This window comes from Argopecten irradians, chromosome 2, assembly GCF_041381155.1.
Source record: "Argopecten irradians isolate NY chromosome 2, Ai_NY, whole genome shotgun sequence".
NCBI lineage: Eukaryota > Metazoa > Mollusca > Bivalvia > Pectinida > Pectinidae > Argopecten > Argopecten irradians.
The window spans coordinates 57343793-57371680 of NC_091135.1; the positions used below are offsets into that span (position 1 = coordinate 57343793).

The window sequence follows — 27888 nt, forward strand, 5'->3', positions numbered from 1 at the left end:
TAGAACTAGTGGCGGTTTATAGGATGTACCTCTATTTCCCCTATTGCACCCTGCCCCTCCTGCTCCCGTGGGGTCACAGCCAAAATATATTCAAAATCTGTTCCTCTTCCCCCAAGGATGTTTCTGGCCAAATTTGGTTTAAATCCATGCAGAAGTCTAGGACTAGTAGCCATTTATAGGATTTACCTCTATTTCCCCTATTGGGCCCCATCCCTCCTGCCTCTGGTGGTCAGAGCCAAAGTTTACACAAACTCTGTTTCCCTTCCCCAAAGGATGTTTCTTGCCAAATTTGGTTTCAATCCATGCAGAACACTAGAACTAGTAGCGTTTTATAGGGTTTATCTCTTTTTCCCCTATTGGGCCCCACCCCTCCTGCCTCAGGGGGATAAGAGCCAAAATTTATACAAAATCTGTTCTCCTTCCCCAAAGGATGTTTCTGGCCAAAGGAGCAGATACGATAGGACTAGTATTTGGCCTTAATTTTTCAGGCCGAAAAATATTAACTCTGATCCACATCAATTTCACATCAATAAATACTCTCATACTTGCCATTCATCAAAACATAACTTTTTATAACCCTGTACACGATGTGCTCTACCTATGACGTCATCAAATTGATGATTTTCCTCTTCTCGCCAAATTTTGCTAGAAATTCATCATCTTTAGGTTAGAAAAGGCTTGAAATGGATTTGGCCGCCACCTTGGAGCAACTTTATATTTTGCATGGATATGAGTAAATACACGATACACAACGTGTGAAAATCTCTTTCTGCTCCACGAAGGCAGCCACATTCATTTTTAGAGAAAACCACTCAAAAAGTATGATTTTTCAAGGATTTTTGTGAAAAATGGCGGGAAACTGCATGTTGATGACGTCATAGTGAACATAATTGGCACATGCGGGATATTTTCGGGATGTAATGCGTTAGCAAATGTATTCAACCGCTATATGGCAAAATATGTTGTTCTTTACAGGAGAATTAATTTTGCGGCCATATTCGAGTCTTAACGTACCTTCTCCTTTGGTTTCAATCCATGCAGAACTCTAGGACCAGTAGCGATTTATAGGATTTACCTCTAAGTTTATACAAGCTCCGTTTCCCTTCCCCAAAAGATGTTTCTTGCCAAATTTGGTTTCAATCCATGCAGAACTCTAGAATTAGTAGCGATTTTGGGATTTCCCTCTATTTCCCATAATGCGCCCCGCCCCTCCTGCCCCCGAGGGGTCAGAGCCAAAATTTATACAAGCTCTGTTCTCCTTCCCAAAAGATGTTTCTTGCCAAATTTGGTTTCAATCCATGCAGAACTTAAGAACTAGTGGCGATTTATAGGATTTACCTCTATTTCCCCTATAGCAATCCGCCCCTCCTGCCCCCGGGGGGGTCACAGCCAAAATATATTCAAAATCTGTTCCTCTTCCCCCAAGGATGTTTCTGGCCAAATTTGGTTTAAATCCATGCAGAAGTCTAGGACTAGCAGTGATTTATAGGATTTACCTCTATTTCCCCTATTGGGCCCCACCCCTCCTGCCTCTGGGGGTCAGAGCCAAAGTTTACACAAACTCTGTTTCCCTTCCCCAAAGGATGTTTCTTATCAAATTTGGTTTCAATCCATGGAGAACACTAGAACTAGTAGCGTTTTATAGGATTTATCTCTATTTCCCCTATTGGGCCCCACCCCTCCTGCCTCAGGGGGATAAGAGCCAAAATTTATACAAACTCGGTTCCCCTTCCCCCAAGGATGTTTCTGACCAAATTTGGTTTCAACCATGCAGAACTCTAGGACCAGTAGCGATTTATAGGATTTACTTCTATTTCCCATATTGGGCCCCGCCCCTCCTGCCCCTGGGGGGTCAAAGCCAAAGTTTATACAAGCTCTGTTTCCCTTCCCCAAAGGATGTTTCTGGCCAAATTTTGTTTCAATCCATGCGGAACACTAGGACTAGTAGCCATTTATAGGATTTACCTCTATTTCCCCTATTGGGCCCCTCCCCTCCTGCCCCCGGGGGGTCAGAGCCAAAGTTTATACAAACTATGTTTCCCTTCCCAAAAGGATGTTTCTTGCCACGTTTGGTTTCAATCCATGCAGAACACTAGAACTAGTAGTGATTTATAGGATTTACCTCTATTTCCCCTATTGGGCCCCACCCCTCCTGCCCCTGGGGGATCAGAGCCAAAATTTAGACAAACTCTGTTCCCCTTCCCCCAAGGATGTTTCCGGCCAAATTTGGTTTCAATCCATGCAGAACTTAAGAACTAGTGGCGATTTATAGGATTTACCTCTATTTCCCCTATAGCAATCCGCCCCTCCTGCCCCCGGGGGGGTCACAGCCAAAATATATTCAAAATCTGTTCCTCTTCCCCCAAGGATGTTTCTGGCCAAATTTGGTTTAAATCCATGCAGAAGTCTAGGACTAGCAGTGATTTATAGGATTTACCTCTATTTCCCCTATTGGGCCCCACCCCTCCTGCCTCTGGGGGTCAGAGCCAAAGTTTACACAAACTCTGTTTCCCTTCCCCAAAGGATGTTTCTTATCAAATTTGGTTTCAATCCATGGAGAACACTAGAACTAGTAGCGTTTTATAGGATTTATCTCTATTTCCCCTATTGGGCCCCACCCCTCCTGCCTCAGGGGGATAAGAGCCAAAATTTATACAAACTCGGTTCCCCTTCCCCCAAGGATGTTTCTGACCAAATTTGGTTTCAACCATGCAGAACTCTAGGACCAGTAGCGATTTATAGGATTTACTTCTATTTCCCATATTGGGCCCCGCCCCTCCTGCCCCTGGGGGGTCAAAGCCAAAGTTTATACAAGCTCTGTTTCCCTTCCCCAAAGGATGTTTCTGGCCAAATTTTGTTTCAATCCATGCGGAACACTAGGACTAGTAGCCATTTATAGGATTTACCTCTATTTCCCCTATTGGGCCCCTCCCCTCCTGCCCCCGGGGGGTCAGAGCCAAAGTTTATACAAACTATGTTTCCCTTCCCAAAAGGATGTTTCTTGCCACGTTTGGTTTCAATCCATGCAGAACACTAGAACTAGTAGTGATTTATAGGATTTACCTCTATTTCCCCTATTGGGCCCCACCCCTCCTGCCCCTGGGGGATCAGAGCCAAAATTTAGACAAACTCTGTTCCCCTTCCCCCAAGGATGTTTCCGGCCAAATTTGGTTTCAATCCATGCAGAACTCTAGTAGTAGCGATTTATAGGATTTACCTCTATTTCCCCTATTGGGCCCCGCCCATCCTGCCCCCTGGGGGGTCAGAGCCAAAATTTATACAAACTATGTTTCCCTTCCCAAAAGGATGTTTCTGGCAAAATTTGGTTTCAATCCATGCAGAACTCTAGGACTAGTAGCGATTCAAAGGAAATGTTGACGGACAGACGACTGACGCCGCGCCATGACATAAGCTCACCGGCCCTTCGGGCCAGGTGAGCTAAAAATAGTCATAACATTGACATTTTTCAACCGAAGTAGAGAAATGAGATATCAGAATGCCCACAATAGAACAACAAATACGTATCAGGACTAAATAATCCTATATATGTATTGATTTGTACGCAGGAAATGAAACAAGGGGCCCTGTATCACTCACCAGGTTTGTTATGCCAAGAAATGTTCTGAATACAGGTTCATTGTTTCTTTTCTGAAGGAATTTGAATATTTACCTCTAATTCCCCTATTGGACCCCGCCCCTCCTGCCCCTGGGGGGGGGGGGGGGGGGGTCAGAGCCAAAATTTATACACGCTCTGTTCCCCTACCCCCAACAATGTTTGTGGCCAAATTTGGTTACATTCCATGCAGAACTCTAGGACAAGTAGCGATTTATAGGATTTACCTCTATTTCCCCTATTGGGCCCCGCCCCTCCTGCCCCCGGGAAGTCAGAGCCAAAATTTATACAAGTTCTGTTCCCCTTCAACCCAAGGATGTTTTTGGCCAAATTTGGTTACAATCCATGCAGAACTCTATGACTAGTAGCGATTTAAAGGAAATGTTGACGGACGGATGACGGACGCCGTGCCATGACCACAGGTACTTAGCTCGCTGACAAAAAATATATATATATAAGTATATATAAGAGAAAGGTATGGAACTCCGAAATCCGTAAATTTAGGGTATGTCATTTCAAACGACTGTAACATGAAAAATTGTCGTTGTATATCTGAAATCCATCTAGCATCATGAAGATGATGAATTTATCTTTGAAATGAGGTATGAAACAGGTCTGTAGCTCCACGATAAATGTCCGAATGCAACCCCGATTCACAGAAAACATCTGAATATTGGTTGGTCGGACACGAGCTCGTAACACGATTATCTGAACAAGAGGCCCAGAGGGCCTGTATCGCTCACCTGGTTTGTAATGCCAAGTAATGTTCTGAATATAAGTTCATTTTTTCTTTTCTGAAGAAATTTGGATATTTACCTCTAATTCCCCTATTGGGCCCCACTCTTTCTCCTCCAGGGGGGTCAAAGCCAAAATTTATACGAATTCTGTTAACCCCAAGGATGTATCTGGCCAAATTTGGTTACAATCCATGCAGAACTCTAAGACAAGTAGAATTTTTTAGGATTTACCTCTATTTCCCCTATTGGGCCCCACCCTTCCTGCCCCCGGGGGGGTCAATGCCAAAATTTATACAAGTTCTGTTCCCCTTCCCCCAAGGATGTTTCTGGCCAAATTTGGTTACAATCCATGCAGAACTCTAGGACAAGTAGCAATTTATAGGATTTACCTCTATTTCCCCTATTGGGCCCCACCCCTCCTGCCCCCAAGGGGTCAGAGCCAAAATTTATACAAGTTCTGTTCCCCTTCCCCCAAGGATGTTTCTGGCCAAATTTGGTTACAATCCATGCAGAACTCTAGGACAAGTAGCAATTTATAGGATTTACCTCTATTACCCCTATTGGGCCCCGCCCCTCCTGCCCCCAGGGGGTCAGAGCCAAAATTTATACAAGTTCTGTTCCTCTTCCCCCAAGGATGTTTCTGGCCAAATTTGGTTACAATCCATGCAGAACTCTAGGACAAGTAGCGATTTATAGGATTTACCTCTATTACCCCTATTGGGCCCCGCCCCTCCTGCCCCCGAGGGGTCAGAGCCAAAATTTATACAAGTTCTGTTCCCCTTCCCCCAAGGATGTTTCTGGCCAAATTTGGTTACAATCCATGCAGAACTCTAGGACAAGTAGCGATTTATAGGATTTACCTCTATTACCCCTATTGGGCCCCGCCCCTCCTGCCCCCTGGGGGTCAGAGCCAAAATTTATACAAGTTCTGTTCCCCTTCCCCCAAGGATGTTTCTGGCCAAATTTGGTTACAATCCATGCAGAACTCTAGGACAAGTAGCGATTTATAGGATTTACCTCTATTTCCCCTATCGGGCCCCGCCCCTCCTGCCCCAAGGGGGTCAGAGCCAAAATTTATACAAGTTCTGTTCCCCTTCCCCCAAGGATGTTTCTGGCCAAATTTGGTTACAATCCATGCAGAACTCTAGGACAAGTAGCGATTTATAGGATTTACCTCTATTACCCCTATTGGGCCCCGCCCCTCCTGCCCCCTGGGGGTCAGAGCCAAAATTTATACAAGTTCTGTTCCCCTTCCCCCAAGGATGTTTCTGGCCAAATTTGGTTACAATCCATGCAGAACTCTAGGACAAGTAGCGATTTATAGGATTTACCTCTATTACCCCTATCGGGCCCCGCCCCTCCTGCCCCCAGGGGGTCAGAGCCAAAATTTATACAAGTTCTGTTCCCCTTCCCCCAAGGATGTTTCTGGCCAAATCTGGTTACAATCCATGCAGAACTCTAGGACAAGTAGCGATTTATAGGATTTACCTCTATTACCCCTATTGGGCCCCGCCCCTCCTGCCCCCTGGGGGTCAGAGCCAAAATTTATACAAGTTCTGTTCCCCTTCCCCCAAGGATATTTCTGGCCAAATTTGGTTACAATCCATGCAGAACTCTAGGACTAGTAGCGATTTAAAGGAAATGTTGACGGACGGACGACGGACGGACGGACGGACGGACGGACGGACGGACGACGGACGCCGCGCCATGACATAAGCTCACCGGCCCTTCGGGCCAGGTGAGCTAAAAATTACTAATGAGTAGCGATTGTTTCGCAGTACTTACGGTAAAATGTTACCTACTCACAAAAACATGAACAGAAGTTTGGTTATTTTCTTACTTTAGCGACTCCTTGGATATCCCCGTGTTGGTCCTCATAGCGATTATTTGAACTGTAGTAAGTGACCCAAGACAAAACCGGCCATTTTGCATCTCTCGAAGCAAATATGATACGAGCAATATGATTGGTTCTTAAATACATACGGCCTTCAACTTAGGTTTCTTTCGGGAATTCTTGGCGTTTTTTCACGATAGTCATGGTAAAGTCAAGAGCTTTCTAATAATAGCTTTGAAAATGAAAGTAGACTAATGTAAACACATGTGCCGAAGTTAACTTCAATGAAATCACGTCAATCGAGAACGTGTACAAGGAAAGATGATTGCGTTTTCAACACATTGTTATCACTGATTGTATTTGGAACTATAGTTAGATGTGACAACCTCCTTTTATACAGTTCTGTATGCATTATATAGTGATATATAATATACGTATATAGACAAAATAGAAACTTGCTCAAAAATTTAACATGGAAATATGACAAATTAACAGACTCAAAAAAACCCTAAAGGGCCCCAAATTGGTTGTATTATCACGTTCAGCATCCATACACATTAGGAAAATAAAATCATAAACATTTATGATGACTTAAGCTTAAACAATTGACGAAACAGAAACTTGCTCAAAAACTTTAATGTGAAATGGGACGCCAACGCTGACGCCTACGCTGGGTTGACAACATTAGCTCCCCCTATTCTTCGAATAGGCGAGCTAAAAACTGATAAGAAGTAATAGTTTGCTGTTGGAAAACATTTTTGCTGTATCAAGCCAAATATGAAAAATTTGCTGAAAAATCATCATTTTTGAGCTTAAAATCCATTTTTTTTCATTTCCTGCGTACAAATCACTACATATATTGGATTATTTGGTCCTGATATGTATTGGTTGTTCTATTTTGGTCATTTTGATACCTCATTTGTCTACTTTGGTTGAAAAACGTCACATGGAGCACATGGGTTGCATGTGGGACCCTCCTAGCCCATGGCCTATTTCCTTGTTGACCCCTGTGACCTTGAAGGCGAATTCAAAATTAATTCATTAATATAAGTTTGGTAGCTTTTTTACCAGCATTTTACAGATTAAAAAATTAGGGATCTGGACTTTTTTCTTAAAGATGCTCCACCGTCGACAGAGCATGAATGATATTCAACATTTGAACAATAATTGGTGTTTAATTGTGTATATGTATGTCTAATTAACACAAAAAAAATATAAAATAATTTATTTTGCCTTTAGTACATGCACAATCAGTACTTCATTCCTGAAAGGATATAGTGCCACAGAATTTTTTTTGGATGCATTTAATTATTTTTCATATTTTTAATTTAAAAACTCAAACTTTTCAATGGTGGAAATGATGTAAAGTAAGTAACTTTTGTAACTGAAGAAAAATACTAAATTGTCTGCTCCTGTTTTTGATAGTGAAAATACCATTTATCGGCGGTGGAGCATCTTTAATAAGATGATAAATGACATTGTATTAACTGTATAAAGAATATATAATTGTCGCCTATTTGATCCTATGGCCTTGAATAAAAAATGGTCATGATCATCTGCTTGGAAAAAAATTGATGGACAATGAATGAACTTCCACCTGGACGCTGCCCAAAGAAAAACAAGAGGTCCATGGGCCTTAATGGTCACCTGATTTTTTTTAGAATGAAACAAAGACATATAAACATTATATATACTGACCCTTGAAGTCAATCAGTGATTTTATAAATTTGACTTTTAAACTATGAAAAGTATTTGAAATATTATCCACCAAATCTGTGAACTCAGAAGATTTTTTTTTATAATTTTAAGTCATTTTGACCCTGTTTGGCCCCGCCCCTCTGGTCCCCCAAGAGGTCAGTGAGGACTGATATGGATGTTAAAAGATCATATCTCAGGTTAATAATTCTAATAAAGTTTGACTCATTTCCTATAAAATTGAGCAAATAATGTTCATAAATGTGTTTTTCATATATAAATTAATTAAAAGTAAACTTGACCCCCTTCCCAGGGGGAAAAACGTGAGACCCTAGGGGCATATAATTCACAATTTTGTAAAAGACCTTAATACCTTTCCATCTATGAAGAGTATATGATTCTACCATTTCCAGAATTTCAGAAGAAGATTTTTGAAGTCTAAGCCTATTTGCCCCTTTTGGCCCCGCTCCTCTGCCCCTAGGGGGGTCGGCCAGGACCAATATGGATATGATATTAAAATGCTATCTCAGGCTAATAAATATATTTATAACCAAGTTTGACTCATTTCCTATGAAAATTGAGCAAAAAATGCTCATAAATGTGTTTTCCCTTTATAAACTATAGTAAATTGACCCCCTCCCCAGTGGAAAACGTGAGACCCAAGGGTCATATAATTCACAAGTTTTGTAAAGGACCTTAACACCTTTCCATCTATGAAGAGTATTTGATTCCACCACTTCTGTGAGTGGAGAAGAAGATTTTTGAAATTTTAGTCAATTTTACACGTTTTGGCCCCTCCCAGTCCCCTGGGGGGTAGGGACCATATAATTCACAGTTTTGATTGGCCTTATGCCTTAGAAGGTTTGTGCAAAATTTCATTGAAATTGCTTCAGCAGTTTTGGAGAAGAAGTCGAAAATGTAAATTGTTTACGGACATACAACGCACGACGATGGACTAAAGGCGATTAGAATAGGTCACTTGAGACTTCATCTCAGGTGACCTAAATATACCAAAACACTATACACGTAGTCATGTAGTCTGTATATCCTGTTTAGTATCTGTTGCAGTCTATACCACCAAAGAATGTTATCTTAACTGATCATGTCTTTAAAACATAGAAAGGTCTTCATTGCAAAAATGGCCGTCAAAGTGTCTGCTAACTAAAGGTTGTTTTTAATTCTACTAAAATGGTTATATAAGTTTATTTTTGATGATGATCTACACGGGATAATGTACACATCAGGTACAGTAGAATCTTAGATCAAGGGGGAAATTTGGGACTGCTTGTTTCTTTTTCCTCCAAGACTTTGCAGCTTTCTTATAGCTTTTTGCTGAAAATGTTATAGTGTGGTTGGAAGGGAGGCAACTCTCACTGACAAGAGTCAGAATGATTAAAATTATGTGCCTGGTCTGCTACACTCACGTGTAAGATGGAGAATGCATCTATAGACAAAATAGATAGATAGATAGAAAGACATACAGCTGCAATAAAAATGTTCTATATTTCTTACCTGTATACTGTAACACATCTCATTTTTACAGAGAAAGAGAAGGGTTTCAAAAATTGACTTTTTACTTTCCCTTTCCTGATACCACCCTTCAGGCCAGTGGAAACCATGTATCGTAGACTATCTTTGGATAGCAATATAAATGAATACACAAGGAGGGATCAGAGAAATAGAGTCACCTATATACAATGTCTGTACAACAAAAGAATGTAATTAAAACTCTTATAACGACTAGTGATTCAAATCAATCTGACTTTATTTGGCCCCAATTTTCTTGTCCCAGAATGGTTAGAATAAAAATTTATAAACAAGAGATTCCAGAGGGATTTTGTCGTCCACCATAGACCTTTATCTGTCAAATGAAAGATGGATCTTTTCATGCTTTTCCCCTTTTTTACTTTTCTATTAAAACCTTTGATAACATTAGGATTCCACACATATACATATTGCATATACAATTTTGTCAAAACTTCCAGATTAGAGGTATCTGGATTTTTCTTTTCCACCGGGAGGTATTTGCAATGGAGAACCAAGGAAAACCTACAAATGCAATAATGCAGAAAATCTCTGAAGCATTTTTTGAGAAATAGCAGAATAAACTTCAGTTGTTAAAATGGTGCATGATTGAACTCTGCTCCTCTTTCCCCAGGGATTTGTCACCATCTCAACAAATCTGTTCCCCCTCCCTAAAGATGTTTCTGACCAAATTTTGTTAAAATCTATTGAGAACTTTAGGAGCAGTAGTATTTTAAAGGAAATGTTGATAGATATAGGACAACAAATACAGATATTAGATAGAATCTTGCATGCCTTTTTAGTAGTACTTACTTGTGTTTGAGTTCGGTACTGTTGGCCAGATCTGCTGAGAGTTGCTGTATGAGGGACAGAAGGACAGGTTGGTGTAGAGGACACGGTGTTTGGTTAAATACTTGCTGAGGATTTACTGTCTCACAAACAAACATCACTAGGTCCAAATTAGATGCTGAGAGCGCCTGTGACAAAAAAAAACACACAAAATTTGTATTTATTGAGTTAATTATTCAGCACTTCTGTACAAAAATCAATTACCTTACAAACAAGAGGTCCCAGAGGGATCTTAGCGCCCACCAAAGACTCATCTATGTCTGACAATTGATAGATGGATCTTTTCTTTTCTCTACTTTTCAAAGTTCAACATCAAAATCCAATATGGTGGCCTGTTAGTCATCTTGTTGACCGATTGGTCCCAAAATGCACTATGCACAACTAGGGCCCAAGGGGAACCTACATATGTATGTAATTTAAAACAGATCACTGCAGTACTTTCTGTAACAAACTTCAGCTATTAAAATCCCAGATGGCGGCCATCTTGTTGACTAATAAATCCCAACACGCAATATGCACAACTCTGGCACAAGGGGAACCTACATATGAAATTTAAGAACAATCCCTTCAGTACTTTCTGAGAAATAGTGGTAGCAAACTTCAACTGCCAAAATCTAAGATTATTGACCATCTTGTTGACCGATCAGTCCAAAAATGCAATATACACAACTAAGGCCCTCTGGGCACATACCGATGACATTTGAGAATGGTCCCTTCAGTACTTTCTGAGAAATAGCTATAATAAACTTCAATTAACAACATCCAAGATGGCGGCCTGTTGACCCTTGTTTACAGTCCCAAAACGCAATATACACAATAAGGGCCCAAGGAGCACATACATATGAAATTTTAAAATGATCTCTTCAGTACTTTCTGAGAAATAACAGTAACAAACTTCAATATCCAAGATGGCGGCCTGGTGGTCATCTTGTTGACAGGTCAGTCCCTAAATGCTATATGTACAACCAAAGGCCCTTAGGGAACCTACATATGAAATTTGAGAATGATTCCTTTAGAACTTTCTGAGAAATAGCGATAACAAACTTTAACTTTCAAAATCAAAGTTGACCGATCTGTCCCAAAATGCAACATACACAACTAGGGCCCTAGGGTAACCTACAAATGAAATTTGAGAATGATCCCTTCAGTGCTTTCTGAGAAATAGCGATAACAAGAATTGTTGACGGATGGACGGAAGGATGGACGCCAGACCACGGAAAAAAAGCCATTGGAATAGCCTACCATCTGATGATAGTGGACTAATAAAATAAATCAGTGATCATAGTGAAATCATGAAATTGAGAAAAGTCACATTATATTTTCTGACGATGGAAGACCAAACCAGAAATAGCGTAAATTTATCATATAGTGATCCTCCAGTTTTAGAAATATGTAAATATCACGTATCTTGAAGATTGGCTTATGCAAGCAGAATTTTAGCACCTTCCAAAAGCAGTATGTCTAAGTTAAGTTGTTGTACCTCTTGGAAAGCAGCATTCAGTTGACCTTGACGAAGCAGCTGTAGTATTTGTGTCTGGGCCTGGTGAGGGTCAGGGGTCACCTGGATAGGGGTCACAGCCCCTGACCTCATCGCGGTGAGCACACTGTCACTGATGCTGGCGCCCTGCTCTCTAACAGCTATACTAACTTCCTCTTTGACAGCCTGTCGCACAAACTGGACCACTTGATCCTGCAAACTGTAGACAACATGTGTTGTTGAGTCAATAGTGTATGTAAAAGACTTTTCTATTGCTTGACATGTGGGAAGATTTCATGGTAATCATAACAATAGTGGAAAATGTCTTACTAAGAGGAGGCAAGTTCTGTGACAAACAAAGCAAAACAGAAAAGAGTTATGATAAGAGAAGACAACCTGATTGGTCTGTATCTCAGCTTCCCCAAAAACTAAAGCCATAATAACAAGATTATAAATATCTCAGCTTCCCCAAAAACTAAAGCCATAATAACAAGATTATAAATATCTCAGCTTCCCCAAAAACTAAAGCCATAATAACAAGATTATAAATATCTCAGCTTCCCCAAAAACTAAAGCCATAATAACAAGATTATAAATATCTCAGCTTCCCCAAAAACTAAAGCCATAATAACAAGATTATAAATATGGTAAATCACAGTGTTAAATAAGATTTAGATGTACCTGGACATTGATCTCTCCATATCAGTGTGTACTTGGCTCTGTAAGGTGGACAACACAGTACTTTGCATGGACTCGGCTGAGGTCCTGAAGGAGTCGGTCAGCTGTTTTAGCTGCCCTACCACAGGGTCACGGGCCTCTTGGTGTTTCTGTTGGATCTGACCTAAGTGTGTGTCTAAATGTTTCATATCTGAAAGGGATACAAAAGTCTTAATATTGACTCTATAAGTAATTACATACAAACTTCTTCAAACTTCATATCATTTTAGTGCTTCTATTTTATGCAATAGTAGTGAATGAATAGGGTTAATGAAAGTGGAAGTAGAAATATTAACTAAACCTGTTAGGAAGCTCACATTATAAATATTAACGCTTTAAGTGAATGGATAATTTATAATGAATTGTTCCTTGGTCTTTTAACAAAAAGTGTTACCATAAGAAGATATTATTGTTCATCCTAAAAAATATTTACATTCCCGGGATCCTTTCGTGAAAGTCTCGTTGATCTGTTGTAACATGTTCTGTGTGGTACGCTCAAAATTGGGAACGACGATATTCTGGAAAGCTTCTCTATAGGCAACTTGTATCGGAGTTTGTAGAGCATTACCAGCTGCCATACCTATAGCATCTACAGTTTGCTGAAAGCAAAAGAAAACAAAAATCTGAGCTGTGCTTTTAGTTTATGCTTTAAACTGTACACATATAAACGTACATATTTTAGTATTATTATTTTTGTGCTTTTCCTCCTAGAATGCTTCCCATAAAATTGCGGTATCAATCATATTTTCTGAATACCATTCAAATAGCCATAATAGTGATTGCAGGTTTTCATCATTACCCTAATCTATAATAGATTGTTTGTGTACTAAAATATGATTGTTCCAAAATAAATACATTAACAGTAAACAGACAAATGTTAACTAAGCAAATGTATGGTATAAAGGATGTAATGTTGCTACCATTACTTACCCTAGATCACATCATCTTGTATGGTATAAAGGATGTAATGTTACTACCATTACTTACCCTAGATCACACCATCTTGTATGGTATAAAGGATGTAATGTTACTACCATTACTTACCCTAGATCACACCATCTTGTATGGTATAAAGGATGTAATGTTACTACCATTACTTACCCTAGATCACACCATCTTGTATGGTATAAAGGATGTAATGTTACTACCATTACTTACCCTAGATCACACCATCTTGTATGGTATAAAGGATGTAATGTTATTACCACTACTTACCCTTCACCCATAGATCACACCATCTTGTATGGTATAAAGGATGTAATGTTACTACCATTACTTACCCTAGATCACACCATCTTGTATGGTATAAAGGATGTAATGTTATACATTACCTAGATTACCCTAGATATGTTACACACTACATCTTGTATGGTATAAAGGATGTAATGTTACTACCATTACTTACCCTAGATCACACCATCTTGTATGGTATAAAGGATGTAATGTTTACCATTACTTACCCTAGATCACACCATCTTGTATGGTATAAAGGATGTAATGTTACTACCATTACTTACCCTAGATCACACCATCTTGTATGGTATAAAGGATGTAATGTTACTACCATTACTTACCCTAGATCACACCATCTTGTATGGTATAAAGGATGTAATGTTATTACCATTACTTACCCTAGATCACACCATCTTGTATGGTATAAAGGATGTAATGTTACTACCATACTTACCCTAGATCACACCATCTTGTATGGTATAAAGGATGTAATGTTACTACCATTACTTACCCTAGATCACACCATCTTGTATGGTATAAAGGATGTAATGTTATACCATTACTTACCCTAGATCACACCATCTTGTATGGTATAAAGGATGTAATGTTACTACCATTACTTACCCTAGATCACACCATCTTGTATGGTATAAAGGATGTAATGTTACTACCATTACTTACCCTAGATCACACCATCTTGTATGGTATAAAGGATGTAATGTTACTACCATTACTTACCCTAGATCACACCATCTTGTATGGTATAAAGGATGTAATGTTACTACCATTACTTACCCTAGATCACACCATCTTGTATGGTATAAAGGATGTAATGTTATTACCATTACTTACCCTAGATCACACCATCTTGTATGGTATAAAGGATGTAATGTTATTACCATTACTTACCCTAGATCACACCATCTTGTATGGTATAAAGGATGTAATGTTATTACCATTACTTACCCTAGATCTCACCATCTTGTAAGGTATAAAGGATGTAATGTTACTACCATTACTTACCCTAGATCACACCATCTTGTATGGTATAAAGGATGTAATGTTACTACCATTACTTACCCTAGATCACACCATCTTGTATGGTATAAAGGATGTAATGTTACTACCATTACTTACCCTAGATCACACCATCTTGTATGGTATAAAGGATGTAATGTTATTACCATTACTTACCCTAGATCACACCATCTTGTATGGTATAAAGGATGTAATGTTACTACCATTACTTACCCTAGATCACACCATCTTGTATGGTATAAAGGATGTAATGTTACTACCATTACTTACCCTAGATCACACCATCTTGTATGGTATAAAGGATGTAATGTTATTACCATTACTTACCCTAGATCACACCATCTTGTATGGTATAAAGGATGTAATGTTATACCATTACTTACCCTAGATCACACCATCTTGTATGGTATAAAGATGTATGTTACTACCATTACTTACCCTAGATCACACCATCTTGTATGGTATAAAGGATGTAATGTTATTACCATTACTTACCCTAGATCACACCATCTTGTATGGTATAAAGGATGTAATGTTACTACCATTACTTACCCTAGATCACACCATCTTGTATGGTATAAAGGATGTAATGTTACTACCATTACTTACCCTAGATCACACCATCTTGTATGTATAAAGGATGTAATGTTATTACCATTACTTACCCTAGATCACACCATCTTGTATGGTATAAAGGATGTAATGTTACTACCATTACTTACCCTAGATCACACCATCTTGTATGGTATAAAGGATGTAATGTTACTACCATTACTTACCCTAGATCACACCATCTTGTATGGTATAAAGGATGTAATGTTACTACCATTACTTACCCTAGATCACACCATCTTGTATGGTATAAAGGATGTAATGTTACTACCATTACTTACCCTAGATCACACCATCTTGTATGGTATAAAGGATGTAATGTTACTACCATTACTTACCCTAGATCACACCATCTTGTATGGTATAAAGGATGTAATGTTACTACCATTACTTACCCTAGATCTCACCATCTTGTATGGTATAAAGGATGTAATGTTACTACCATTACTTACCCTAGATCACACCATCTTGTATGGTATAAAGGATGTAATGTTATTACCATTACTTACCCTAGATCTCACCATCTTGTATGGTATAAAGGATGTAATGTTACTACCATTACTTACCCTAGATCACACCATCTTGTATGGTATAAAGGATGTAATGTTACTACCATTACTTACCCTAGATCACACCATCTTGTATGGTATAAAGGATGTAATGTTACTACCATTACTTACCCTAGATCACACCATCTTGTATGGTATAAAGGATGTAATGTTACTACCATTACTTACCCTAGATCACACCATCTTGTATGGTATAAAGGATGTAATGTTACTACCATTACTTACCCTAGATCACACCATCTTGTATGGTATAAAGGATGTAATGTTACTACCATTACTTACCCTAGATCACACCATCTTGTATGGTATAAAGGATGTAATGTTATTACCATTACTTACCCTAGATCACACCATCTTGTATGGTATAAAGGATGTAATGTTACTACCATTACTTACCCTAGATCACACCATCTTGTATGGTATAAAGGATGTAATGTTACTACCATTACTTACCCTAGATCACACCATCTTGTATGGTATAAAGGATGTAATGTTACTACCATTACTTACCCTAGATCACACCATCTTGTATGGTATAAAGGATGTAATGTTATTACCATTACTTACCCTAGATCACACCATCTTGTATGGTATAAAGAATGTAATGTTACTACCATTACTTACCCTAGATCACACCATCTTGTATGGTATAAAGGATGTAATGTTACTACCACTACTTACCCTAGATCACACCATCATCTTGTATGGTATAAAGGATGTAATGTTACTACCATTACTTACCCTAGATCACACCATCTTGTATGGTATAAAGGATGTAATGTTACTACCATTACTTACCCTAGATCACACCATCTTGTATGGTATAAAGGATGTAATGTTATTACCATTACTTACCCTAGATCACACCATCTTGTATGGTATAAAGGATGTAATGTTACTACCATTACTTACCCTAGATCACACCATCTTGTATGGTATAAAGAATGTAATGTTACTACCATTACTTACCCTAGATCACACCATCTTGTATGGTATAAAGGATGTAATGTTACTACCATTACTTACCCTAGATCACACCATCTTGTATGGTATAAAGGATGTAATGTTACTACCATTACTTACCCTAGATCACACCATCTTGTATGGTATAAAGGATGTAATGTTACTACCATTACTTACCCTAGATCACACCATCTTGTATGGTATAAAGGATGTAATGTTACTACCATTACTTACCCTAGATCACACCATCTTGTATGGTATAAAGGATGTAATGTTACTACCATTACTTACCCTAGATCACACCATCTTGTATGGTATAAAGGATGTAATGTTACTACCATTACTTACCCTAGATCACACCATCTTGTATGGTATAAAGGATGTAATGTTACTACCATTACTTACCCTAGATCACACCATCTTGTATGGTATAAAGGATGTAATGTTACTACCACTACTTACCCTAGATCACACCATCTTGTATGGTATAAAGGATGTAATGTTACTACCATTACTTACCCTAGATCACACCATCTTGTATGGTATAAAGGATGTAATGTTACTACCATTACTTACCCTAGATCACACCATCTTGTATGGTATAAAGGATGTAATGTTACTACCACTACTTACCCTAGATCACACCATCTTGTATGGTATAAAGGATGTAATGTTACTACCATTACTTACCCTAGATCACACCATCTTGTATGGTATAAAGGATGTAATGTTACTACCATTACTTACCCTAGATCACACCATCTTGTATGGTATAAAGGATGTAATGTTACTACCATTACTTACCCTAGATCACACCATCTTGTATGGTATAAAGGATGTAATGTTACTACCACTACTTACCCTAGATCACACCATCTTGTATGGTATAAAGGATGTAATGTTTACTACCATTACTTACCCTAGATCACACCATCTTGTATGGTATAAAGGATGTAAGTTACTTCTAGATACTTGTGGTAAGAGTATGTTACATTACTTACCCTAGATCACACCATCTTGTATGGTATAAAGGATGTAATGTTACTACCATTACTTACCCTAGATCACACCATCTTGTATGGTATAAAGGATGTAATGTTACTACCATTACTTACCCTAGATCACACCATCTTGTATGGTATAAAGGATGTAATGTTGTTACTTACCACTACTATACCCTAGACTACACACACCATCTTGTATGGTATAAAGGATGTAATGTTACTACCACTACTTACCCTAGATCACACCATCTTGTATGGTATAAAGGATGTAATGTTACTACCATTACTTACCCTAGATCACACCATCTTGTATGGTATAAAGGATGTAATGTTATACCATTACTTACCCTAGATCACAACCATCTTGTATGGTATAAAGGATGTAATGTTATTACCACTACTTACCCTAGATCACACCATCTTGTATGGTATAAAGGATGTAATGTTACTACCATTACTTACCCTAGATCACACCATCTTGTATGGTATAAAGGATGTAATGTTATTACCATACTTACCCTAGATCACACCATCTTGTATGGTATAAAGGATGTAATGTTACTACCATTACTTACCCTAGATCACACCATCTTGTGTATGGTATAAAGGATGTAATGTTATGTTACCACCATTACTTACCCTAGATCACACCATCTTGTATGGTATAAAGGATGTAATGTTATTACCACTACTTACCCTAGATCACACCATCTTGTATGGTATAAAGGATGTAATGTTACTACCATTACTTACCCTAGATCACACCATCTTGTATGGTATAAAGGATGTAATGTTATTACCATTACTTACCCTAGATCACACCATCTTGTATGGTATAAAGGATGTAATGTTATTACCACTACTTACCCTAGATCACACCATCTTGTATGGTATAAAGGATGTAATGTTACTACCACTACTTACCCTAGATCACACCATCTTGTATGGTATAAAGGATGTAATGTTATTACCATTACTTACCCTAGATCACACCATCTTGTATGGTATAAAGGATGTAATGTTATTACTACCATTACTTACCCTAGATCACACCATCTTGTATGGTATAAAGGATGTAATGTTACTACCATTACTTACCCTAGATCACACCATCTTGTATGGTATAAAGGATGTAATGTTATTACCATTACTTACCCTAGATCACACCATCTTGTATGGTATAAAGGATGTAATGTTACTACCATTACTTACCCTAGATCACACCATCTTGTATGGTATAAAGGATGTAATGTTACTACCATTACTTACCCTAGATCACACCATCTTGTATGGTATAAAGGATGTAATGTTACTACCACTACTTACCCTAGATCACACCATCTTGTATGGTATAAAGGATGTAATGTTATTACCATTACTTACCCTAGATCACACCATCTTGTATGGTATAAAGGATGTAATGTTATTACCATTACTTACCCTAGATCACACCATCTTGTATGGTATAAAGGATGTAATGTTACTACCATTACTTACCCTAGATCACACCATCTTGTATGGTATAAAGGATGTAATGTTATTACCATTACTTACCCTAGATCACACCATCTTGTATGGTATAAAGGATGTAATGTTATTACCATTACTTACCCTAGATCACACCATCTTGTATGGTATAAAGGATGTAATGTTACTACCATTACTTACCCTAGATCACACCATCTTGTAAGGTATAAAGGATGTAATGTTACTACCATTACTTACCCTAGATCTCACCATCTTGTAAGGTATAAAGGATGTAATGTTACTACCATTACTTACCCTAGATCACACCATCTTGTAAGGTATAAAGGATGTAATGTTATTACCATTACTTACCCTAGATCACAACATCTTGTATGGTATAAAGGATGTAATGTTACTACCATTACTTACCCTAGATCTCACCATCTTGTATGGTATAAAGGATGTAATGTTACTACCACTACTTACCCTAGATCACACCATCTTGTATGGTATAAAGGATGTAATGTTACTACCATTACTTACCCTAGATCACACCATCTTGTATGGTATAAAGGATGTAATGTTACTACCACTACTTACCCTAGATCACACCATCTTGTATGGTATAAAGGATGTAATGTTATTACCACTACTTACCCTAGATCACACCATCTTGTTAGTATAAAGAATGTAATGTTACTACCACTACTTACCCTAGATCACACCATCTTGTATGGTATAAAGGATGTAATGTTATTACCACTACTTACCCTAGATCACACCATCTTGTTAGTATAAAGAATGTAATGTTACTACCACTACTTACCCTAGATCACACCATCTTGTTATGGTATAAAGAATGTAATGTTACTACCACTACTTACCCTAGATCACACCATCTTGTATGGTATAAAGGATGTAATGTTACTACCACTACTTACCCTAGATCACACCATCTTGTATGGTATAAAGGATGTAATGTTACTACCATTACTTACCCTAGATCACACCATCTTGTATGGTATAAAGGATGTAATGTTATTACCACTACTTGTATGGTATAAAGGATGTAATGTTATTACCACTACTTACCCTAGATCGCACCATCTTGACAATGTTATCCTTTAGGAGTGAGTCTGTAGTCGTGAGTTTCTGTGCTAGTTCCTGTTGTAATTGTTCCTTTAATGGTTCTAACACTTTACTCACGTCTACAAGATACAAACAAATATCATCAGAAAGAAAAGAGCTGTTGGAGAACAGCAAAGCTCGCCTATTCAGAAGAAGTTGATGTTCAAGTATTTACGATTTAAACATGGAAATATGGCAAATTAACAGACTCTAAAACCCCCTAAAGGGCTCCAAATTGGTTGTATTATCACGTTCAGCATCCATACACATTAGGAAAATAAAATCATAAACATTTATGATGACTTATGCTTAAACAATTGACAAAATAGAAACTTGCTCAAAAACTTTAACATGGAAATATGACAAATTATTAAATAACAGACTCAAAAACCCCCTAAAGGGCCCCAAATTGGTTGTATTATCACGTTCAGCATCCATACACATTAGGAAAATAAAATCATAAACATATATGATGACTTAAGCTTAAACAATAGACAAAATAGAAACTTGTTCAAAAACTTTAACATGGATTTTTTTTATGACAAATTAACAGACTCAAAAACAAGAGGCCCGGAGGGCCTGTATCGCTCACCTGGTTTGTAATGCCAAATAATTTTCTGAATACAGGTTCATTGTTTCTTTTCTGAAGGAATTTTAATATTTACCTCTATTTCCCCTATTGGGCCCCACCTCTCCTACCCCCGGGGGATCAGAGCCAAAATTTATACAAGTTCTGTTCCCCTTCCCCCAAGGATATTTCTGGCCAAATTTGGTTACAATCCATGCAGAACTCTATGAGAAGAAGTGATTTAAAGGATTTACCTCTATTTCCCCTATTGGGCCCCACCCCTCCAGCCCCCGGGGGATCAGAGCCAAAATTTATACAAGTTCTGTTCTCCTACCCCCAAGGATGTTTGTGGCCAAATTTAGTTACAATCCATACAAAACTCTTGGACAATTAAGTAGCAATTTAAAGAATTTACCTATAATTCCCCTATTGGGCCCTGCCCCTCCTGCCCCGGGGACCAGAGCCAAAATTTTTACAAACTCAGTTCTTATTCTCCCAAGGATATTTCTGGCCAAATTTGGTTACATTCCATGCAGAACTCTATGACTAGTAGCGAATTATAGGATTTACCTCTATTTCCCCTATTGGGCCCCACCCCTCCTGCCCCCGGGGGACCAGAGCCAAAATTTATACAAGTTCTGTTCCCCTTCCCCCAAGGATGTTTCTGGCCAAATTTGGTTACAATCCATGCAGAACTCTATGAGAAGAAGTGATTTAAAGGATTTACCTCTATTTCCCCTATTGGGCCCCGCCCCTCCTGCCCCCGGGGGGTCAGAGCCAAAATTTATACAAGTTCTGTTCCCCTACCCCCACGGATGTTTGTGGCCAAATTTGGTTACAATCCATGTAGAACTCTAGGACAAGTAGCGATTGATAGAATTTACCTCTATTTCCCCTATTGGGCCCTGCCCCTCCTGCCCCCTGGGGGTCAGAGCCAAAATTTATACAAGTTCTGTTCTCCTACCCCCAAGGATGTTTGTGGCCAAATTTAGTTACAATCCATACAAAACTCTTGGACAATTAAGTAGCAATTTATAGAATTTACCTATAATTCCCCTATTGGGCCCCGCCCCTCCTGCCCCGGGGACCAGAGCCAAAATTTATACAAACTCAGTTCTTATTCTCCCAAGGATATTTCTGGCCAAATTTGGTTACATTCCATGCAGAACTCTATGACTAGTAGCGAATTAAAGGATTTACCTCTATTTCCCCTATTGGGCCCCACCCCTCCAGCCCCCGGGGGGCCAGAGCCAAAATTTATACAAGTTCTGTTCCCCTTCCCCCAAGGATGTTTCTGGCCAAATTTGGTTACAATCCATGCAGAACTCTACGACTAGTAGCAATTTATAGGATTTACCTCTATTTCCCCTATTGGGCCCCGCCCCTCCTGCCCCCGGGGGGTCAGAGCCAAAATTTATACAAGTTCTGTTCCCCTTCCCCCACGGATGTTTGTGGCCAAATTTGGTTACAATCCATGTAGAACTCTATGACAAGTAGCGATTTAAAGGATTTACCTCTATTTCCCATATTGGGCCCCGCCCCTCCTGCCCCCGGGGGGTCAGAGCCAAAATGTATACAAGTTCTGTTCCCCTTCCCCCAAGGATGTTTGTGGCAAAATTTAGTTACAATCGATGTAGAACTCTATGACTAATAGCGAATTAAAGGATTTACCTCTATTTCCCCTATTGGGCCCCACCCCTCCAGCCCCCGGGGGGCAAGAGCCAAAATTTATACAAGTTCTGTTCCCCTTCCCCCAAGGATGTTTGTGGCCAAATTTTGTTACATTCCATTCAGAACTCTATGACAAGTAGCGATTTAAAGGATTTACCTATATTTCCCCTATTGGGCCCCGCCCCTCCAGCCCCCGGGGGGTCAGAGCCAAAATTTATACAAGTTCTATTCCCCTTCCCCAACGGATGTTTGTGGCCAAATTTGGTTACAATCCATGTAGAACTCTATGACAAGTAGCGATTTAAAGGATTTACCTCTATTTCCCCTATTGGGCCCCGCCCCTCCTGCCCCCGGGGGGTCAGAGCCAAAATTTATACAAGTTCTGTTCCCCTTCCCCCAAGGATGTTTGTGGCAAAATTTAGTTACAATCCATGTAGAACTCTATGACTAGTAGCGATTTAAAGGATTTACCTCTATTTCCCCTATTGGGCTCCGCCCCTCCTGCCCCCGGGGGGTCAGAGCCAAAATTTATACAAGTTCTGTTCCCCTTCCCCCAAGGATGTTTGTGGCCAAATTTTGTTACATTCCATTCAGAACTCTATTACAAGTAGCGATTTAAAGGATTTACCTATATTTCCCCTATTGGGCCCCGCCCCTCCTGCCCCCGGGGTGTCAGAGCCAAAATTTATACAAGTTCTGTTCCCCCTCCCCCAAGGATGTTTGTGGCCAAATTTGGTTACAATCCATGCAGAACTCTATGACTAGTAGCGATTTAAAGGAAATGTTGACGGACAGACGGACGGACGGACGGACGGACGGACGGACGACGGACGACGGACGCCGCGCCATGACATAAGCTCACCGGCCCTTCGGGCCAGGTGAGCTAAAAACCCTAAAGGGCCCCATATTGGTTGCATTATCACGTTCAGCATCCATACACATTAGGAAAATAAAATCATAAACATTTATGATGACTTAAGCTTAAACGATTGACGAAACAGAAACTTGCTCAAAAACTTAAACATGAAATTGGACGCCAACGCTGACGCCGGCGCCGACGCCGGGGTGTCAGCCCCAGGGTGACAACATTAGCTCCCCCTATTCTTCGAATAGGCGAGCTAATAATACAATTTTATTTTAGACTTTGGTAAATCAGATGAATTTTTGTTTGTCGTGTGATTATTTTATTTCTGAAATTATGGAGAGCAAAACAATGCAATGATCCATCAATCTTATTGGATTACGGGGATATTGTTAGGATTTTGTATAAAAAACAAAGAAGTCCTTACTAGGCACTACAGTATTCCTTATCTCGGCCTTGACCTGTTTTTCCAGGTTATGATGGACTGCTTGGTTGACAGTCTGTGTGATGGCCTGCTGTAACTTGTCCTGTCGGTGCTGGTCACGACGCTCTGTCTGCTGTAATAAATCCTGTACCCGCTGGTCTAGCACACGATTAAGGAAGGGACAGTCGCAAAATAACTCTAAAATTCTGCTTTGCTCTTATAATATCTTATGAAAATGATCTCATTCAAATTTTAATAGAATATTATTATGTCATTATCTATTAATTATAAATATATTAAGCCAAACTTCATGTGACCAAGAATGAATGGTAATTATAACTATTTAATGACTGGGAGACTTCTCTATAACATTAATAAACATTATAACTATCTAATTTGTTATTAAAGGATACTTTCTTTCATTGCGTGTTGGCTGAACATTCTCTCCACACGTGACGTCACTATAGACTCTAGTTTGCCGAGATGCTCCTCTATGTTTGGTTGGGGTTGCTGTTTGTCCATCTGTCTGAGCTGTTCCATCTCAATCTGCTGTCGCTGTAACTCCGCCTGCTGTTCCTGTTGTTCAGCTAACTGATCCTGTAACCGCTGTATCTGATTGTTCTGAGCCTCCAGGGCCACCAGAATGCTCTGTAAGTTGTCTTGTAACTGTATAGATAAAAGATACAACATTTAAAAGCAAGGGTTCAATGGGCCTGAATCATTTATCACCTGCTACCTGGATTTCAGTCATGCTACTAAAAAAGGCATTTGGTCTTTACATTAAAGGAATCAAGCATACCAAATCTTTGCAAATTTAACTCAAAGTCATGCAAAGGGTTTGATTATATTAACGTCCTATTAACATCCATGGTCTTGTAAGGACGGCCTCCTATGCATGCAGTGTGTAGTGTGTGTGAAGTGTGAGGGGCATGTTTTGGGAGACTGCAGTATGTTTGTGTTGGGTCTTCTTGTATAGTGAAACTGTTGCTTTTTTTATTGTGCTCTATCACTGAAGCATGCCGCCAAAACCACCAAACAACACACCCCACCCGGAGGAGGTGTTTATATGCAAATACCCAATTTGACCCCTTTTGGCCCCACCCCTCAGGCCTCTTGGGGTGGGGGTCAGCCCACCTATTTGTAAAATTTTCATTCAGTAGCCGATAAGGATGCTACCAGTCAAATTTTGTTAAATTCCGGCCAGCGATTATAGAGAAGAAGTCGACTGTTGACAGACGGACGGCCGGACGCCGATGCTATGATATTGCATAAGCTCACTTTGGTCCTTCGGACAAGGTGAGCTAACAACTTGGTAGTCCTTTATCTTAGCATGCTACAAGTCTCTTAGCTATTGGCAAGACATTCTCCGAATAATTTAGCCTATTTGACCTCTGTGACCTTCAATGATGGTCAAGGTCATTTATTTAACAAATTTTGTAGACAAGCACGATACAGGCCCAATTCCAGGTCTCTTCGTTGCTTGATTTCCCATTTAACATCAAAATGTTCACTATTAACAAGTTATCAGGTTTGTAAAATCAAAAAGGTCACAATGTCTCCAGACATAAAGCCTACCTCAGACAAAGCTTTCTTGTCTATGACTTCCCGGATTGTTTCTCTGTGTATTTCTCGTACAGGCACAGGAACATCCCTGTAACCAAATCAAAATAATTGAGATTTTTTTAAATTAAAATAACATATAAACATCTTGGTATTCTTAAAATTAATCAGTATCAATAAGTTTAATATATTTCAGAACAATTATGCCCAATTATATAGTAGAATTCATGGGTAAAAAGCAAAAACATGGGAAACAAGAGGCCCATGGGCCTTAACGGTCACCTGAGTTCAGATACAGAATGAAACAAAGACATGCATATAAACACTATATATTGGCCCATCAGGCCCTTGAAGTCAGTCAGCGATTTTATAAATTTGACTATTTGATCCCTTTTGGCCCCACCCCTCAGGCCCCTGGGGGTCAGTTGTGGAAAAATTGTTAATAGGATTCAATGGCCTTTTCATACTGATAATTCTGACAACATTTGACTTATTTCCTATTACAAATGACCAAATAATGCTCAAAAATGTCTTTTCCCTGTATAAACTATAGTAAACTTGACCCCTTCCCTAGGGGGGAACGTGAGACCCCAGGGTCATATAATTCACAATTTTTGTAAAGGACCTCAAGACCTTTTAATCTATGAAGAGTATTTGATTCTACCATTTCTGGAATTTCAGAAGAAGATTTTTGAAGTTTTAGCCTATTTGACCCCTTTTGGCCCCACCCCTAAGGCCCCTGGGGGGCTGGGACCATATAATTCACAATTTTGGCTGACCTTTGGCTATGGAAGGTTTCTGCAAAATTTCAACAAATTTGGTTCAGTAGGTTTGAAGAAGAAGTCGAAAAAGTAAATTATTTATCACCATTTCATTTTTTGACCAAAGTCAACGAATTTACATCCCCACGAAAATATATATACCTATACCAATGTCATGTAAGTATATGCGTTCATACATTGTAGGATGATTAGTACCTCACAACATGTACATACAAGAGGCCCATGGGCCTTAACGGTCATCTGACTATTAGTATAATACAACATAGTCGTTTAAAGATTTTAGCCTATTTGACCTCTGTGACCTTGATTGAAGGTCAAGGTAATTCATTTGAACAAACTTGGTAGCCCTTCATCCAAGCATGCTACATGCCCAATATCAGTACCCTTGGCCTTCTAGTTCTTGAGAAGAAGTCATTTAAAGATTTTAGCCTATTTGACCCCTGTGACCTTAAATGAAGGTCAAGGTCATTTATTTGAACAAACTTGGTAGCCCTTCATCCCAGCATGCTACATGCCCAATATCAGTACCCTGGGCCTTCTGGTTCTTAAGAAGAAGTCATTTAAAGATTTTAGCCTATTTGACCCCTGTGACCTTGAATGAAGATCAAGGTCATTCATTTGAACAAACTTGGTAGCCCTTTATCCCAGCATGCCACAGGCCTAATATCAGGTCTCTAGGCCTCTTAGTTATTCACAAGAATTTGTTTAAATGATTTTAGCCTATTTGACCCCTGTGACCTTGAATGAAGGTCAAGGTCATTTATTTGAACAAACTTGGTAGCCCTTCATCCCAGCATCCTACAAGCCAAATATCAGTACCCTGGGCCTTCTGGTTCTTGAGAAGAAGTCGTTTAAATATTTTAGCCTTTTTGACCCCCGTGACCTTGAATGAAGGTTAAGGTCATTCATTTGAACAAACTTGGTAGCCCTTCATCGAAGCATGTCACAGGCCCAATATCAGTACCCTGGGCCTTCTGGTTCTTGAGAAGAAGTTGTTTAAAGATTTTAGCCTATTTGACCCTCGTGACCTTGAATGAAGGTCAAGGTCATTCATTTGAACAAACTTGGTAGCCCTTCATCCCAGCATGCCACAGGCCTAATATCAGGTCTCTAGGCCTCTTAGTTATTCACAAGAAGTTGTTTAAAGGATTTTAGCCTATTTGACCCCTGTGACCTTAAATGAAGGTCAAGGTCATTTATTTGAACAAACTTGGTAGCCCTTCATCCCAGCATCCTACAGGCCAAATATCAGTACCCTGGGCCTTCTGGTTCTTGAGAAGAAGTTGTTTAAAGATTTTAGCCTTTTTGACCCTCGTGACCTTGAATGAAGGTCAAGGTCATTTATTTGAACAAATTTGGTAGCCCTTTATCCCAGCATGCCACAGGCCTAATATCAGGTCTCTAGGCCACTTAGTTATTCACAAGAAGTTGTTTAAAGGATTTTAGCCTATTTGACCCCTGTGACCTTGAATGAAGGTCAAGGTCATTTATTTGAACAAACTAAGATTTTAGCCTTTTTTACTCCTGTGACCTTGAATGAAGGTCAAGGTCATTCATTTAA

The 27888-nt window shown here is 39.2% G+C and overlaps 1 protein-coding gene across 1 annotated transcript in view; it reads right to left on the reverse strand.

Moving 5' to 3' along the window:
* Window positions 1-27888, reverse strand: part of LOC138316042 (enhancer of mRNA-decapping protein 4-like) — a 65316-nt gene that overhangs the window by 9646 nt on the left and 27782 nt on the right. The window contains exons 21-28 of the mRNA XM_069257515.1: window positions 25561-25636; window positions 24399-24651; window positions 23989-24144; window positions 20425-20540; window positions 12880-13045; window positions 12411-12597; window positions 11733-11949; window positions 10217-10380 (exon numbers count right to left, since the gene is read on the reverse strand). Of these exons, the coding sequence (XP_069113616.1) occupies window positions 10217-10380; window positions 11733-11949; window positions 12411-12597; window positions 12880-13045; window positions 20425-20540; window positions 23989-24144; window positions 24399-24651; window positions 25561-25636 (1335 nt within the window). The remainder of the gene's footprint in view (window positions 1-10216; window positions 10381-11732; window positions 11950-12410; window positions 12598-12879; window positions 13046-20424; window positions 20541-23988; window positions 24145-24398; window positions 24652-25560; window positions 25637-27888) is intronic.